We start from the raw sequence: 13922 nt of genomic DNA, 5'->3' as shown, positions 1-13922 counted from the left end.
GCATAACATAATGCAGATGCATGTGGATAATTTAGCTAAAGATTAGCCTGAATTGCTAAACTAGGCAGTTTTTTTCCCAATATGGTGGCTTTGGGGCAAAGTTAGCCATATGTTATCAACCAAAAGGAGCCGGTTCTGATGGAGCTGGTGCTGCGGCCATGTTTGTGTAGAACTAGCAGGTCTCGTAAACACCTAAGCCTCTCCTGTAGCTGTAGTCACTCCTAACTGGACTCTCATTCATCCTATCCTCTGTCTTAACTTGACACAAATCCCGTTTTCTTTTTTTGATTTTTTTTTCGCGTGTGTAATGATGTGATCCCGCAACTCTCGCGAGATCTCGTCGTGACATCGCGAGACTCCAGCTGCCGTGCAAGGTAATCCTTCAGCCCGCTCTCCCCTATGTGCCGGCACAGTGCAGACAGAGGTTGTAAACATGGCGGCGGACGGGATGGTTCTCACCAACCACGACCATCAGACCCGCGTGGGGATCCTGACGGGTAAGGAGGCTCCTCCGCTCCCCGGGAGTGCAGCTCTGCGGCGGGCTGCACGGCGGAGTCACGATGCCGTCTCCGCCGCCGAGCTAGCCGTCGGTACCAGCATGCTAAGCTAACCGGGCTCGTTGGCTGCCATTGCGCTCTCGGTGGCCGTGTGTGTGTGTGTGTGGGGGGGGTATCGTGTGCACGGGGTCACAGTCACGAGCAGGGCTGCTTTAGATATTTGCACGACATTGTAGGGATGTATTTTTAATCGTTGTCAAGCGGGGACACCGGGAGGAGCACCGGGTCGAGAGGACCTTCACAATCAGACGCGCTGGTGCGGCCGCAGCAGCGCGGGGCTCTTATTGTGAAGGGGCCGCTCCCGTCTTCCGGTCTGGCCGCGGCTGCGTGTCGCCACCTTGACGGCCGCCGTAGAGGAGTCGAGAGGCTCCGGCTGCATTATTCATGTCGCGGTGCAGAGCCGACGTGTTGAGAGGGAGCCCTCCAGAAGACGGCCATTTCACCTGGGCTGCTGTGTGAAGCATGCATGGTGCATCAGGAGGAGAGGAGGCTGTGCAGGTGCTTTTTGAGCAGCTTTCCTAATTGGCTCAGCTGGTGGTGGTGGTTTGAGTCGTGCAGAGGAGGACTGGGACCAGTATACAGTCACCAGTAGCCCAGGCAGGAGGAGGAGGAGGAGGGACGTGAGACTAATGCTGAGAGGATGCGCCTCAGCAGCTGGGCTAACAGCAGCTGACGACCAGAAGCTCCATGTTCACATGTCACATGTCAACGCACGTTCCTGTGTGTGTGTGTGTGTGTGTGTGTGTGTGTGTGTGTGTGTGTGTGTGTGTGTGTGTGTGTGTGTGTGTGTGTTTAACTGAGGAGTTTAGGTCATGTTTAGGGTCAAATATGGGGTTGGGAACATTTGACGCAAGGCATGCCTGATGTTACATATATGGAGCAAAAGGTGTCTGAATATATGAAGAAATGTTGACCGTGAGCACATACGAACAGATATTTCTACTTGAATCAGCATTAGAGAAACCAGAGAAGAGAGGTTGTGCCTTTGTGTTTACTGGGCAGAAGGCTACATGTAGCTAAGATACTATTGGAATGACTTCCAATACACCAGGCCATGGTTCGTCCAAAGGGGGGAACTATGCTCGGAAAGAACCAAACCATCAAGAATGAATCCTACTAACACGTATTCTCTATGTATCCAAAGCCCGATACCTCTCCTTCCTCCAAAGATGTAAAAAAACGTCAAATAAGCAGCGAGCTGTGCACTGGATGATGGCCACTGTAGTTTATTTTTGAATCAACCCCACATACTCCTTCCTGTCGCTGTAAATGCTCACTAGCGCACTACATGTCTAATAATCCGCAGCCCAAAATAGACCCTGACAATATTTCCCTGTCCCAGTAGCATTTGTGAGAGAAAAAAAACAAAACACAGTGCTCAGCTGTTTCAAGAAATGATTTGGCTTTTTTAAATATTAATTATATATACATTTTGGTAGGGACTAATACAAATATATCTTCTGCATGACTAAAATATATATCCACTGTCCTAAGTTGCATCTCTGTTTCCTTTCAAGGTAGCAAGAAATTCCATGTTGTGGCTTGTTTTGTATGACACAGGGAAATATAAACCACAATAAGCAATAGGAATTCACATCACATAGTCAAATGTAACTGATCAATTGTTTTAGTATTGGTTCATGTCGTACAAATTGAACAAGGTCATGGAGTTGCGATGGGTTTCAATTTTTTCTTTTATTTTTTTACTGTGCAACTAAACAAAAAGTTTCTTTCTCGAGAGGTTAGATGAGTTTCCTGAGGATTCTCAAAATACCATCATAACAACATTATGTTTTGTTAAAGAATCATCTGGGGTTTTCAAAGATTGACTATATTTATTCTTCCAAAACCTGGAACTTAAATGTAATAATGGGGCTGGAAGTAGGAAAGTACTAAGTGACACCTTGTTGGTTTTGGTCTTTTCATTTCTGATCAAATTTTTATTGAATTTTAAGATATGCATTTGAAATCAACAAACAAGATAACATGAAAAACACAGGCGGGGAAAAAATAATAATTAAATAAATAAACATTACGAAGTACATAAATGGTACATCTATTCAAGTAAATATACATCTACCCCCCCCCCCCACCCACAACTGGCGACACCCACCCCCATATACATCTCCATATATTACACAAGGGAATGTGTAATGATAGAATTCATTTACATAGATTCTTGGATTTAATTTAAGACTGTAGTCCAGGATAAGATGTTTTTTCCTTTAGCACCATGTATTCCAGCTACTGAAAGTTCCATATTCACAACATCAAGATAGCTAGCTATCCACTGGGATTTTGTGAGAGTATGTGGGGGACTCCAACGTAGTGCCAGCATTTTTTTTGCTGCTGTTGGGCTGTCTAAAGAGATGCGTTGTTGAAGCAGTGATAACTTTAACAAAGACAAATCATTTAGTAGAAGCACAGTCGAGGTGCATGGGACTACATAATTCAGGTTTTTTGTCATAAAGGAGCATACCATTTTCCAAAAAAGAGTTTCATCTTTACAAAGCCAATACATGTGTATGAAAGAGCCAACAAGTCCTTCTGTACAAAGAGTACATAGCGGTGTTGGAGTTATTTTCACTAAAAGACTTTTCCGAGGTGTTACTATCCCTATTTTCATGGCTATAATTCTACTGTAATAATTGCTGCTGTTATTATAAGTAGTCTTATTATATGAATAATTTATGTCATATACATTGAATGTGTTGTATCTCTGTTATGCTGCTCATTCTGTACACATGACATCTATTGCATTCTGTCCATCCTGGGAGAAGGATCCCTCCTCTGTCGTTCTCCCATAGGTTTCTTCCTTTTTTCTCCCTGTTAAAGGGGTTTTTAGGGGAGTTTTTCCTGTGCCGATGTGAGGGAAGGACAGAGGATGTCGCATGTGCACAGATTGTAAAGCCCTCTGAGGCAAATTTGTAATTTGTGATTCTGGGCTATACAAAATAAACTGAATTGAATTGAATTGAATTAAGATAAATTAGGTGTGAAAAAATTGAGATAGATCTGCTGATGATTCGGATTTTTGGAAGTTTCAGATATAGCGTTCCAAATGTGATCCCAGTCCAGTAGCACATTATCCGTCAGGTGTCCGAGGTCTTTGGCCCAGACCCGTTCAATATACAGAGGTTTGTAAGAAGATACAGAGAAGAATGAGAACAGCTTTGTGTATTCAAGATATGATGTGATCCCAAAGGTTCATGTCATGGTACCCTTTATGCTTTAAGTGATGATCTTAGTTGTATGTATAGAAAAAATTATAACCCGGGTAGGTCGTAGGAAATATGTTAAATGACCATAGACCATTCTCATTAAAGATATCTGCTAGTTTATATACCTTTTTGCTTGGCAAATATACAAATATACCCCCCCCCCCGTAAGTAGTAAACAATTATAAAAAATTGGGGTGTCAAGATGCCATTTGAGATTTGTTTTTGTCTCCTTTTCAACGATGCACCATGTCGATAATAAAAATGCTATTATTGGGCCAAGGCGGAGTTTAGATTGTTTGAGCAGAATATTAGAATGAACCAGGTCCTCTGATCTGGAAGGTGAGGCAAGATTTTCTTCAATTAGTTTCCAAGATACTGATGCATCAGATTGAGAGTGGTCTCAAAACAAAAGATCATAAATAGTGTTTACATCTTGACCCATGGTTGTTTCCCGCCCCATATGAATTTGGAAATTAAGGAGTGAAGTTTATTCCAATAATTAGATGGTGGAGATAGGGGTAACATAGATGCAAAGACATTTACCTTCGGTAGAATGTCCATCTTCACAATTGAAACCCGATGCGATTTTGAACTGTGAGTCCATCTGTTAAGGTCGGATTCAATACATTTATAAAACCCCATATAGTTTTTTGATATGATCGTATTAAGGGAATTGAAGATTTCAATTCCAAGGTATTTAAAGTGTTTAACAACGGGAATATCAGAAGGCAGGGACATCGGTATCAGATGTTGATTTAATGGTAAAAGAGCTGATTTGGTCCAATTTATTTTATAACCTGACAAGGAACTGAAATCTGCAAAGGTGCTTAGAATGTGAGGGATTGAGGTAGGAGCTTTATCAACATATAATAAAATATCATCTGCATATAAGGAAATGATATGACTGGTGTCATTGAAAGTTATTGGAAAAATAGATGGGAGTTCTCTTAGAGTTTTTGCAAGTGGTTCAAGTGACAGAGCAAATAAAGAGGGGCTAAAGGGGCACGCTTGTTGACAGGAACGTGTAATGTGAAAACGGGGAGAAGCAATCCCATTAGTAACAATAGAAGCCGTAGGATTTTTATAAAGTAGTTTGATCAATTTAATATATTTTTTCCTCCAATCCAAATCTTTCCAATACTCCCCACATATAACCCTATCAAAAGCTTTTTCAGCATCCAGGCTAAGGACAGCACTTGGGGAATGCGATATCTTTCACAGCATGAATAATATGAAGAAGACGGTGCATATTATCAAAAGCCAATCGTGACTTAATAAAGCCTGTCTGGTCATTCTGAACCAATTTGGTCATATATGGTTCAAGACGGGATGCAAAAATGCGTTTTCAAGGAAAATGTTGACAATAAGAAAGCTATATACAAGTGGGCGGGTCCTTTTCTACTAAATATGCAATCCAACTGTGGTGAGAAATAACTCAGCTCCACCTTTATCAGCTGCATCATTAAAGTGATGAACACATCCATACATCAATAATTATAATTCAGTAATATAATAATTTTTTTTCTGGTCAGTAATTTTGCTTTTGGTACTTTTAAGTATATTTGGATGATAATACTTTTGTACTTTTACTTCAGTAAGATTCTGACTGCAGGACTTTCAACACTGCAATAAAAGTACATCAAGTAGTAAGCTGTCATTAGCTGATCACAGATACATCTGTATTGGTGTACATGTTGGCCAATAATAATATAGAAATATTCGTTTTTAGTTTGTCATCAGTGTACCCATCACGTAGTTTGTCTTTAAGATTGCACTGACAAGTTTATTTTTCAACTGGGAAACGTACACCTCGGTACACAACCTAATTTAAGAGATCCTAAGAGAAAATGTTGAAGTCGTGCTGTTTTTAAAAATGAATGGGAAGGTCATGAATTTGTGTCGAAGCCAAAAAGCTTCACAACGGTTCCCTAATATCACTTTGACATATTATCCGTCATTGAGGTCTTATTCATCAGTTGGTGACATTTGTAATGTCAGATCTTTGAGAGGAGGGAGGTGAGCTCGGTCGGCTTCACTCTTATCAAAATGGACACACTGTGCCAAGTCAAACAGTTAGGATCTCACTGTATCCGCTCATCAATTGAGTTAGTACAATACAATAAAGCTCAGATTAATGAAGCAGGTGTACTTATAAAGTCATATACTGTATCCTAGCTATGGTGGAAGTCAGCAAGTCTTGTGTTGCATCCACAGCCAAATCAGTCACAACTTCATATTGATGCAGTGTTCCGTCTATTTTAGAACAATTCATTGGTAAGATAGGGATGAATGTTTTTTTGTTTTTTTTCCTTGGCTTCAAACATGGCTGTAAGTCTGTCTGAAGAGCAAGAGAAATTAGACAAATTGTCAAAGTTTGGTTTAGTTGGACTCCACTATTCACGCTCACTGCCCAGTGATCACATTGACTTTACTCTTAACAATGTGTCAATTCAGAAAATATGTGTTGTGGGTTCAGGTTGAATTCAATCATGTGTCACTGTTATTGTTCCAGAGCCAATGTGAGTTCTTAATGTCCTAAAAAGCTGAAAATTAACTCTCCCACAAACTCAGAGTATATTCAGAGTTACTTGTTCATTCTGTGCTACTTTTCTTCTTATTTGAAACGGAGGTGTACAACTACAAAACAAGCCACATTTTGACCTGGTTTCAGAGATAAAGGTCACTCTTGAGAACACACTCACTTTCACCTAAATACCAGAGTTGAAAGCCTGCATGCTCTCTAAAAAGATTTGCCCTTGAACCCAGTGGACTAAGGTTTCACAACAAGCTACATTTTTCTGTGTCAGAGGGACTGTAATGTAAATGTCTGCAAGTGCTTCAAAAGTCTTCAAATGTAATCAAGTGTAATAGCTTTTAAACAGCTTGGGGTTCTGTGGTGAGAAGTCACTTATATTTATGTTCAGCACAATGTAGGCTAACTTTAACTTTTCTTTTAAAGAAAAAATGTATACCTATAAAGAAATTGTGGGAAGTACCATTATTGTCTTTCCTGCAATGGGTTGGATAAAATAATTAATACCACTCATATCTGTCCGTGAAATACAAGGTTTCAGCCGAAAGCTGGTTAGCCTAGCTTAGCATGAAGACTGGAAACGGGCAGAAAAAGCCACTCTACTGCTGTCAGAACCAGTCCATAAGAAAGTCTGAAGTTTGACTTGAAACTCACTGGGCAGACCTTCTAATTAACTGTGTTAGTCTATACATTTCACACAAGTGGATTTTGGACAATCTCAGTTTTTTCCTTCAACAATTCATAATGGATATTGTAAAATAAATATATAATTCATGAATTAATAGAGATCCGTGTTTAGAGACCGTGAAGGAATACAAGTAAATGAATTAAGTGTACATGTGTCAACTTCAATTGAAATGTCTCAATAGTACCAACCAAGGTTCCACTTTTATTGTTGTTGTAGGCAACCAGTCAGCGTATCATTGATCAGTTTTATTTTGCATCATATTCATCCGTCCTCTAACCTGAACTTCTCTCCCCTTCAGTCAGTGACAGCTGTTTCAAGAACTTGGCTGAGGACCGGAGTGGAGTCAACCTGAAGGACCTGGTCCATGATCCCTCACTGTGAGTACACACACACACACACACACACACACACACACACACACACACACACACACACACACACACACACACACACACACACACACACACACACACACACAATCAGACGTCTCCCTCCATCCCCCAATCATGTTAGCGTACATTCAAGGGTATGGTTTAATTTGATCAATAAGCGTTTCATCTGCACTGTCTGTAACTATAAACTGGAGGATGGTCATCACAACTAACTACAACCAGCTGCCCAGAGGTCAGAGGTCAACTTCAACCTGGAGGCTGGTGGTGGCACTCAAAAAGTGTAATTAAGTCTTAGTGTGCATGAGTAAATATGTTTGAGTAATGAATGCTTGATGCATTAGTGAGGGTAGTAGGTAGGGGCCTTTAAAACTAGTGTTAGCTTACAAGTTAGCAATATATTGCTAAGAGACAACCCAGGATTATTAGCTAGCTAGCCATAATATGATCCTAGAAATGTAAGGCAACATAACCTAAGCGTTAACTCACTTGCAAATAGCTAACCTGTTTAAATATTTGCTAGCAAACCATAGTAAGTAAATGGATAACTAGCCTGCTTTGATGTTGTGTAGTGGGGCGGCTGTGGCGTAGTGGAGAGCAAGGTAGTTCTCCAATCAGAGGGTCGGTGGTTCGATATCCAGCTTCGGCAGTCGATGTGTCCTTGGGCAAGACACTTAACCCCAAGTTGCTCCCGAAGGCTTGCCATCGGTGTGGACTGGATGTTGCATGAATGTTAGTTAGAGTCTGATGGTGGCACCTTGCATGGTAGCCTGTCATCAGTGTGTGAATGGGTGAATGATATGTAATATACTACTGATTGTAAGTCGCTTTGGATAAAAGCGTCTGCTAAATGACTGTAATGTAATGTAATATTCTGGCTAGCTAGCTAATGATCCCCGGTTGTCTATGAGCATTATATAGCTAACTTGTTAGCTGACGATAGTGTTAAATATCTTGCCAAGACGGTCACTGCTTACACTTGGTATGAGATAAAATGGTCTGGGAGTGTCTAAGTAGCAGCCTTGATTAGAGCTGGGTGGATTCTATGACTGCAGAGGAAAGGTGCCTCAGTGCCTCCTCTCTTACCTTGAGTTCAAGGAAAAGTGGTTAGAAAAACAGCCATGGAGCGACGTCACCACACGCCATGTTGAGGTTGACCTCTGACCTCCTGTAGCTGCGTGTAGTTAGTTTGATGCACATCCTTCTGTTCATAGCCAAATACTGCACAGATCGTATGCTTTGTGTGAACACATGAAATCATACTTTCAAATCTCTAGTCTTGAGTCGTGGCAGGGGAGTCTCAAAACACCCACACAAACAAATTCAGAAGTTCACACATGACAAGCAGTTTATAAACGCAGGTCCAACAATGTGTTATAAATGTTACAACGTCCACATATGTTTTGGATACAAATTGCAAATAATTGGGTTTATGTACAACAATAACTGTTTTTCTCTGCATTGAAAACAGTTTTTGTAGCGAGAGTCAATTTCAACATGAATCATGAGATGCATTTGTGAATCCCTCTGTGTGCATCCATTAATACTACGACTGATCTGACCCCATCATTTGTGGTCTACACACACACACACACACACACACACACACACACACACACACACACACACACACACACACACACACACACTTACAAACAAAGTCCACACATGCACGTGCACTGGCGTTACAACCTCTCCGTCTTTGTCCCCTCCTGCAGGCTAGGAGGATTCATAGCGGCCTACAAGATAGTTCCAGATGAGATTGATGAAATCAAGGTACGTGTCGTCGTTCGAGCTCACTAGCAATCCCATCACTCCCAGTTTTACAAGACACATAGACACGTAGCAATATGAGGTGAAGACTTCCCACTGTCCCACTGGCAACCAAAACATGTTTCAATCTGTCATAGAAGAGGACAGAGAGAGAGAGAGAGAGAGAGAGAGAGAGAGAGAGAGAGAGAGAGAGAGAGACAACACTGAATGAAAACAGTGGCACATTCTTCCTCACATACTTCCTCAATCTTTTTCCTTTTGGCTCACGAGTCTTATTATCATCCAACACTTAGGCACCCATGATCCTACACTTCAATGCTTTTCTAGCCACCCAATGCAGTGAGGATATGGTCCTGAATGAAGGTGTCTTTATCCACTGCAGCGGCCTGCTGGGCCCATAGCCTTCCAGATAAAGAGGATGCATGGTGTAGTTTTAAACTGTGTGTGTGTGTGTGTGTGTGTGTGTGTGTGTGTGTGTGTGTGTGCGTGTGTGTTTACATGTGCACAGGATACTCTTCTGGAGTGGTGCGATGAACAGCAGCTCAATCTCATTCTCACTACTGGAGGAACCGGATTTGCACCACGAGATGTTACACCTGAGGTACATAAGCATAGAGGCAACGACTGCAACACTTAATAGTGATAATAATAATAATATAAAAAAAAACTATAAACACGGCTGGGGTTAGACTTGCCTTTTCAATGTATACTTTTGTGATGGGATGCGCCAGATCGGAACTCTGCTGTGTGGTTAGAATATGTGTGCCCACACTTGACACTTAAATGCAATCTGCCTGATCAGATGTATTTCGTGGTCAAAGAGCGGCTGTAAAACGCTGGATAAATATTTCATGTTTCATTGCTGCTCACTCTTCCTCCCTGCAGTGTTAGTAGACTTTTTTTTAATTGAAGAATAGCAGCTAACGAAGCTCTGTTAATTCATTGCTAAACCTGCTTTCCCATAAATTCTTCAAAATAAGAGTCCCCTGTTATTTCGAAACAGCAAAATCGGGAAAAACAAGCCCTTCAATGTTTTAGCTAGCTGAGAACAGGTTCTTTGTGTTGCAGGCCACCAGAGAGGTGATAGAGCGAGAGGCTCCGGGTATGGCTCTCGCCATGCTGATGGGATCACTCAACGTCACACCACTAGGCATGCTGTCCAGGTGAAGACTTGATATTTTCACTACCATGTTCACCAGTCAGTTAAGACTTGCTGTCTCTATCAGGATGTGCAGCACTGAATCTGCTAATCTGTTTAATTTGAGTTAGTGTGTTAGTTTAACAGATCAGAGTGTGTGGTATCCTCTCCTGCTCTAATCTGCTTCCTACTTGCTTTGTCTCTCCAGGCCAGTGTGTGGCATTCGTGGCAAGACCCTGATCATCAACCTGCCAGGGAGCAAGAAGGGCTCTCAGGTGGGATTCTGTGCTTATCTGAACTCTGCTAGAATCCTATACATGCCCAATCATGTAATGTACGTCTACCTGCTAGCTATTATGAGAATCTGTAGCCAATTATGATGCGTTGATTCGACTTAATGATTTAAAAAAAAAAGTTAATTGTTCAATTTGTATTACTATAACATTAACTTTGTGAGGGGGTGTGGGTGTGTGGGGACCTACCATGCAGGCAGTTCCCTGTAAGCCTATTTTTTGAAGCAGGCTGCTGTTTTTCAGTGAAAAAGCTCCAAAAAACGACCGTATGCTCCCAGCCCAGCATTAATGTTATCAATATATTGATAAATCCATCTACGTTTTAAGTAAGAAAGTATGGAGCTACTACACTCAATCCAATGTCTGAAAGTGCTCCAGATCTATCTTGCTCGTTGTCTTGTTTTCCAGGAGTGTTTTCAGTTCGTCCTGCCCGCTCTGCCCCACGCCATTGACCTGCTGCGTGAGGCTGCCGTCAGGGTGAACACCACTCACGCCGCCCTGGAGCAGCTGCCCTCCCCCTCCCCCCTGCTGGCCAACATGCACATCGACGCACACATCAACATGCACACCATGGAGCGCGGCACCCAGTGCGAGGATGAGGAAGAGGAAGAGGAGGAGGAGAGGATGCGGGGTCCACACGTGCACAACCATCACCACCATCACCACCACCAGCATGGTTCCTCCCACATCACCGCAGCTGCCATCGCTGCCAAGGTAACCAGTCGCCGGGACGCGCCGCGACCAGTGCTGCTGCTGCTGCTGGAGACTTGATAGATGAAACTTTAATGATCCCTGTGGGGAAATTGGGTCATTGCAGCAGCAGGGTACTGTACTACAGACAACCACTGCTCAAATGCTATTGGCTGCTGCAGGACTGCAAAAATCTCACTTATTAGTAATAAAAGAAATAAGCAGCAGGGCATTTCAGAAAAATCAAAACAGTTCCGATCTTTTTTTCCCCTACTATGATTAAAAAAAAAAAGAAGAAAAATCTAGTCTGGGTCAAGCTGAGGAAAGTTTCTGTTTGGAGAACGAGTGCTTGAGTACATTTTATAACATCCCTTGGGAAATAGGATGGAAAGTAATCCCACTTAAATAATAATTACTTTTATATCCAAACATGAGACATTGAGAGCATGTTTAAAGATCAGTCAGCACTCCTTACTCCTTATGGCCTACTCTCACAATTCCAAATACTTGTTTGAATTCTGTGTGGAGCATAACTAGTAGGAATCAGTAGCACACACATTTGGTTAATATTTAGAAGTAGTCGATGGAGCAGCTGTTACATGAAAATGTCCACTTTTTGTGACATCATTCATTCACCTGATTGAAGCACTCCATTTCATCTCATTCACTGTCCGTGTATGTGGACATGTGTCTGTCTGTCTTCCTGTCTTCCTGTCTGTGTGTTTCTGCATGTGTGTGTGTGTGTCCATCAGACAAGCCATGCAGCGGTCATGGCTAAGGGCGGTCCCTACCTGCTCGGAAACACGCCCGCCCCGCCCACTCATTTCACCTGCTCCTGCTCCCATGACCAGCAGGTGAGACGCTCCCACACACCCCTCCTCTCCCTGTCATTGGTCACTTCATCCTGTCTTTCAGGTACACACTGCCTGGCCCTGTTCTACATAGATAACCGTTCTTTGACTGCCTTTTCTCTGAATTGCTTAAAATGCATCTAGAGCATTCGGCAAATATGATAATATTTAAATGTGATTTTTAGAAGCTTGTTTCTGCTGCCCCCAGGTGGCCAAAAAAGTTAATGTCGCTTATAAAAAAGGACCAATCCCAAATTTGTTTGGGATGCTTTTAGTTACTGGTAAAGTTAGTACATTTTGTCGTTAAACACTGAAATGTATAATGCGTACTTCATATGTAGAAAATCAATACACTGGCTTAAGGAAAGATATAGAAGGTTCCAGTTTTGAATAAGCTAGTGGGCAGCTGCGCTAAAGCTGCTAGCCACGGTGTAATGTCACCCTTTCATGAGTGCACTCACATGATCGGCTCACAGCCAATCAGGGTTCTCTGCTCATGTTGCCTTTAAGAAAAACAAATTAATCTTCCGACTGCTGTTCAGGTAGCTAGATAAAAATGTATACGATTTATTTAAGCCGGCTAACGTCATGTTAGCCATGACTAGCTTAACCATGTTTATAAAAGCAGTTTGTAGGTGTGATGGCTCTTTACGTTACAACTTGGGGAAAAAAAGCTTTTATGTATCTTTAGAATAATATTGGTACAAAATTGTGTCCATTTTTGTGGTCACCTTGGCAATTCATTGATGAGACCATAGACAATAAATCATCCATATGCACCTGGCACATGTTTGACTTAACTATGCTACACCTTAGAAAACTTACAAAAAACTTTGCAGATTATTATTTATCACAGTCACCATTTAAGCCCTTTTCATTTTTGACCTGTTAGTCCTCCAGAAGATTTGAATAACTGCAGATGTTCTGTTTTGTTCTTAATCTACCACAAATGTTCCAATGAATGCCATGTACCGGTGATTCCAGTTCAAATGACCTATGTTTTTCCAGACATTGAGGCTCTTTTTATTTCTGATTAATGGAGGCTACAGTGAAATTTTATTAATAAGAGCGTTAATAGTATTTTGTGTGACATTGAAAACCCATTGAGAGAAATAGTAAGTGTAAATAGAATTTGAAGATAATCCTTCAGGCAGGGATTTGGTCGGTTAATTGAAGTTAAACATAGACCTTGTTTACCCCATGTGAATGTGCCACACATTGATGTGGGGATGAATTGCCAAGTCACAGGAAGTCCACAGTCCCTAGTTGCTTCTAAACCAAATGCTAAAGTGTTAGCTGAACCATCGGACAGTGATCTTGTAAGGAAACATTGATGATTTTTGGTGTCTATGTTTTTGTAAGGAAGCTTTTGGAGGAAGTTCATTAAGTTGAATGGGACACATGAAACAATATATATATATATAAATCAAAGATAAAGCACTACTCAACTTGTTTCATTTGCAGCATATGTAAAAATTGATAAGAGTTCATTTTTTGCTTCAACAGATTAGATTGTCTAGATTGCATTCCAAATAACGAAGCGCCATGTAGACCTAAACTCAATGACTCAGCATTGTGTGCGTGTGCGTGTGTGTGTGTAGATCCCGGACTCTATCATTTCTCGAGGCGTTCAGGTGCTTCCTCGAGATTCTGCCTCTTTAAGCTCCACCCCTTCTGAGTCACCACGGGCAACACAGGCCACCTCCCGCCTTTCCACCGCCTCATGCCCGACACCCAAGGTACACGCACGCTTTCATACACACACACACACACACACACACACACACAC

General features: G+C 41.8%; 1 protein-coding gene across 2 annotated transcripts in view; it reads left to right on the top strand.

Moving 5' to 3' along the window:
* The first annotated feature begins 385 nt into the window (after positions 1–385).
* gphna (gephyrin a) overlaps positions 386–13922 on the top strand; it is a 33624-nt gene continuing 20087 nt past the window's right edge. For both annotated transcript variants that reach the window (XM_054613630.1, XM_054613631.1), the window contains exons 1-9: positions 386–497; positions 7298–7376; positions 9107–9164; positions 9670–9762; positions 10230–10324; positions 10508–10574; positions 11001–11306; positions 12035–12136; positions 13735–13872. In XM_054613630.1, coding sequence (XP_054469605.1) covers positions 434–497; positions 7298–7376; positions 9107–9164; positions 9670–9762; positions 10230–10324; positions 10508–10574; positions 11001–11306; positions 12035–12136; positions 13735–13872 — 1002 coding nt within the window. In that variant the 5' untranslated portion in view covers positions 386–433. The remainder of the gene's footprint in view (positions 498–7297; positions 7377–9106; positions 9165–9669; positions 9763–10229; positions 10325–10507; positions 10575–11000; positions 11307–12034; positions 12137–13734; positions 13873–13922) is intronic.

This window comes from Anoplopoma fimbria, chromosome 15 (genome assembly GCF_027596085.1).
Source record: "Anoplopoma fimbria isolate UVic2021 breed Golden Eagle Sablefish chromosome 15, Afim_UVic_2022, whole genome shotgun sequence".
NCBI classification, from domain to species: Eukaryota; Metazoa; Chordata; class Actinopteri; order Perciformes; family Anoplopomatidae; genus Anoplopoma; species Anoplopoma fimbria.
This window is presented reverse-complemented; position numbering and strand designations above follow the sequence as displayed.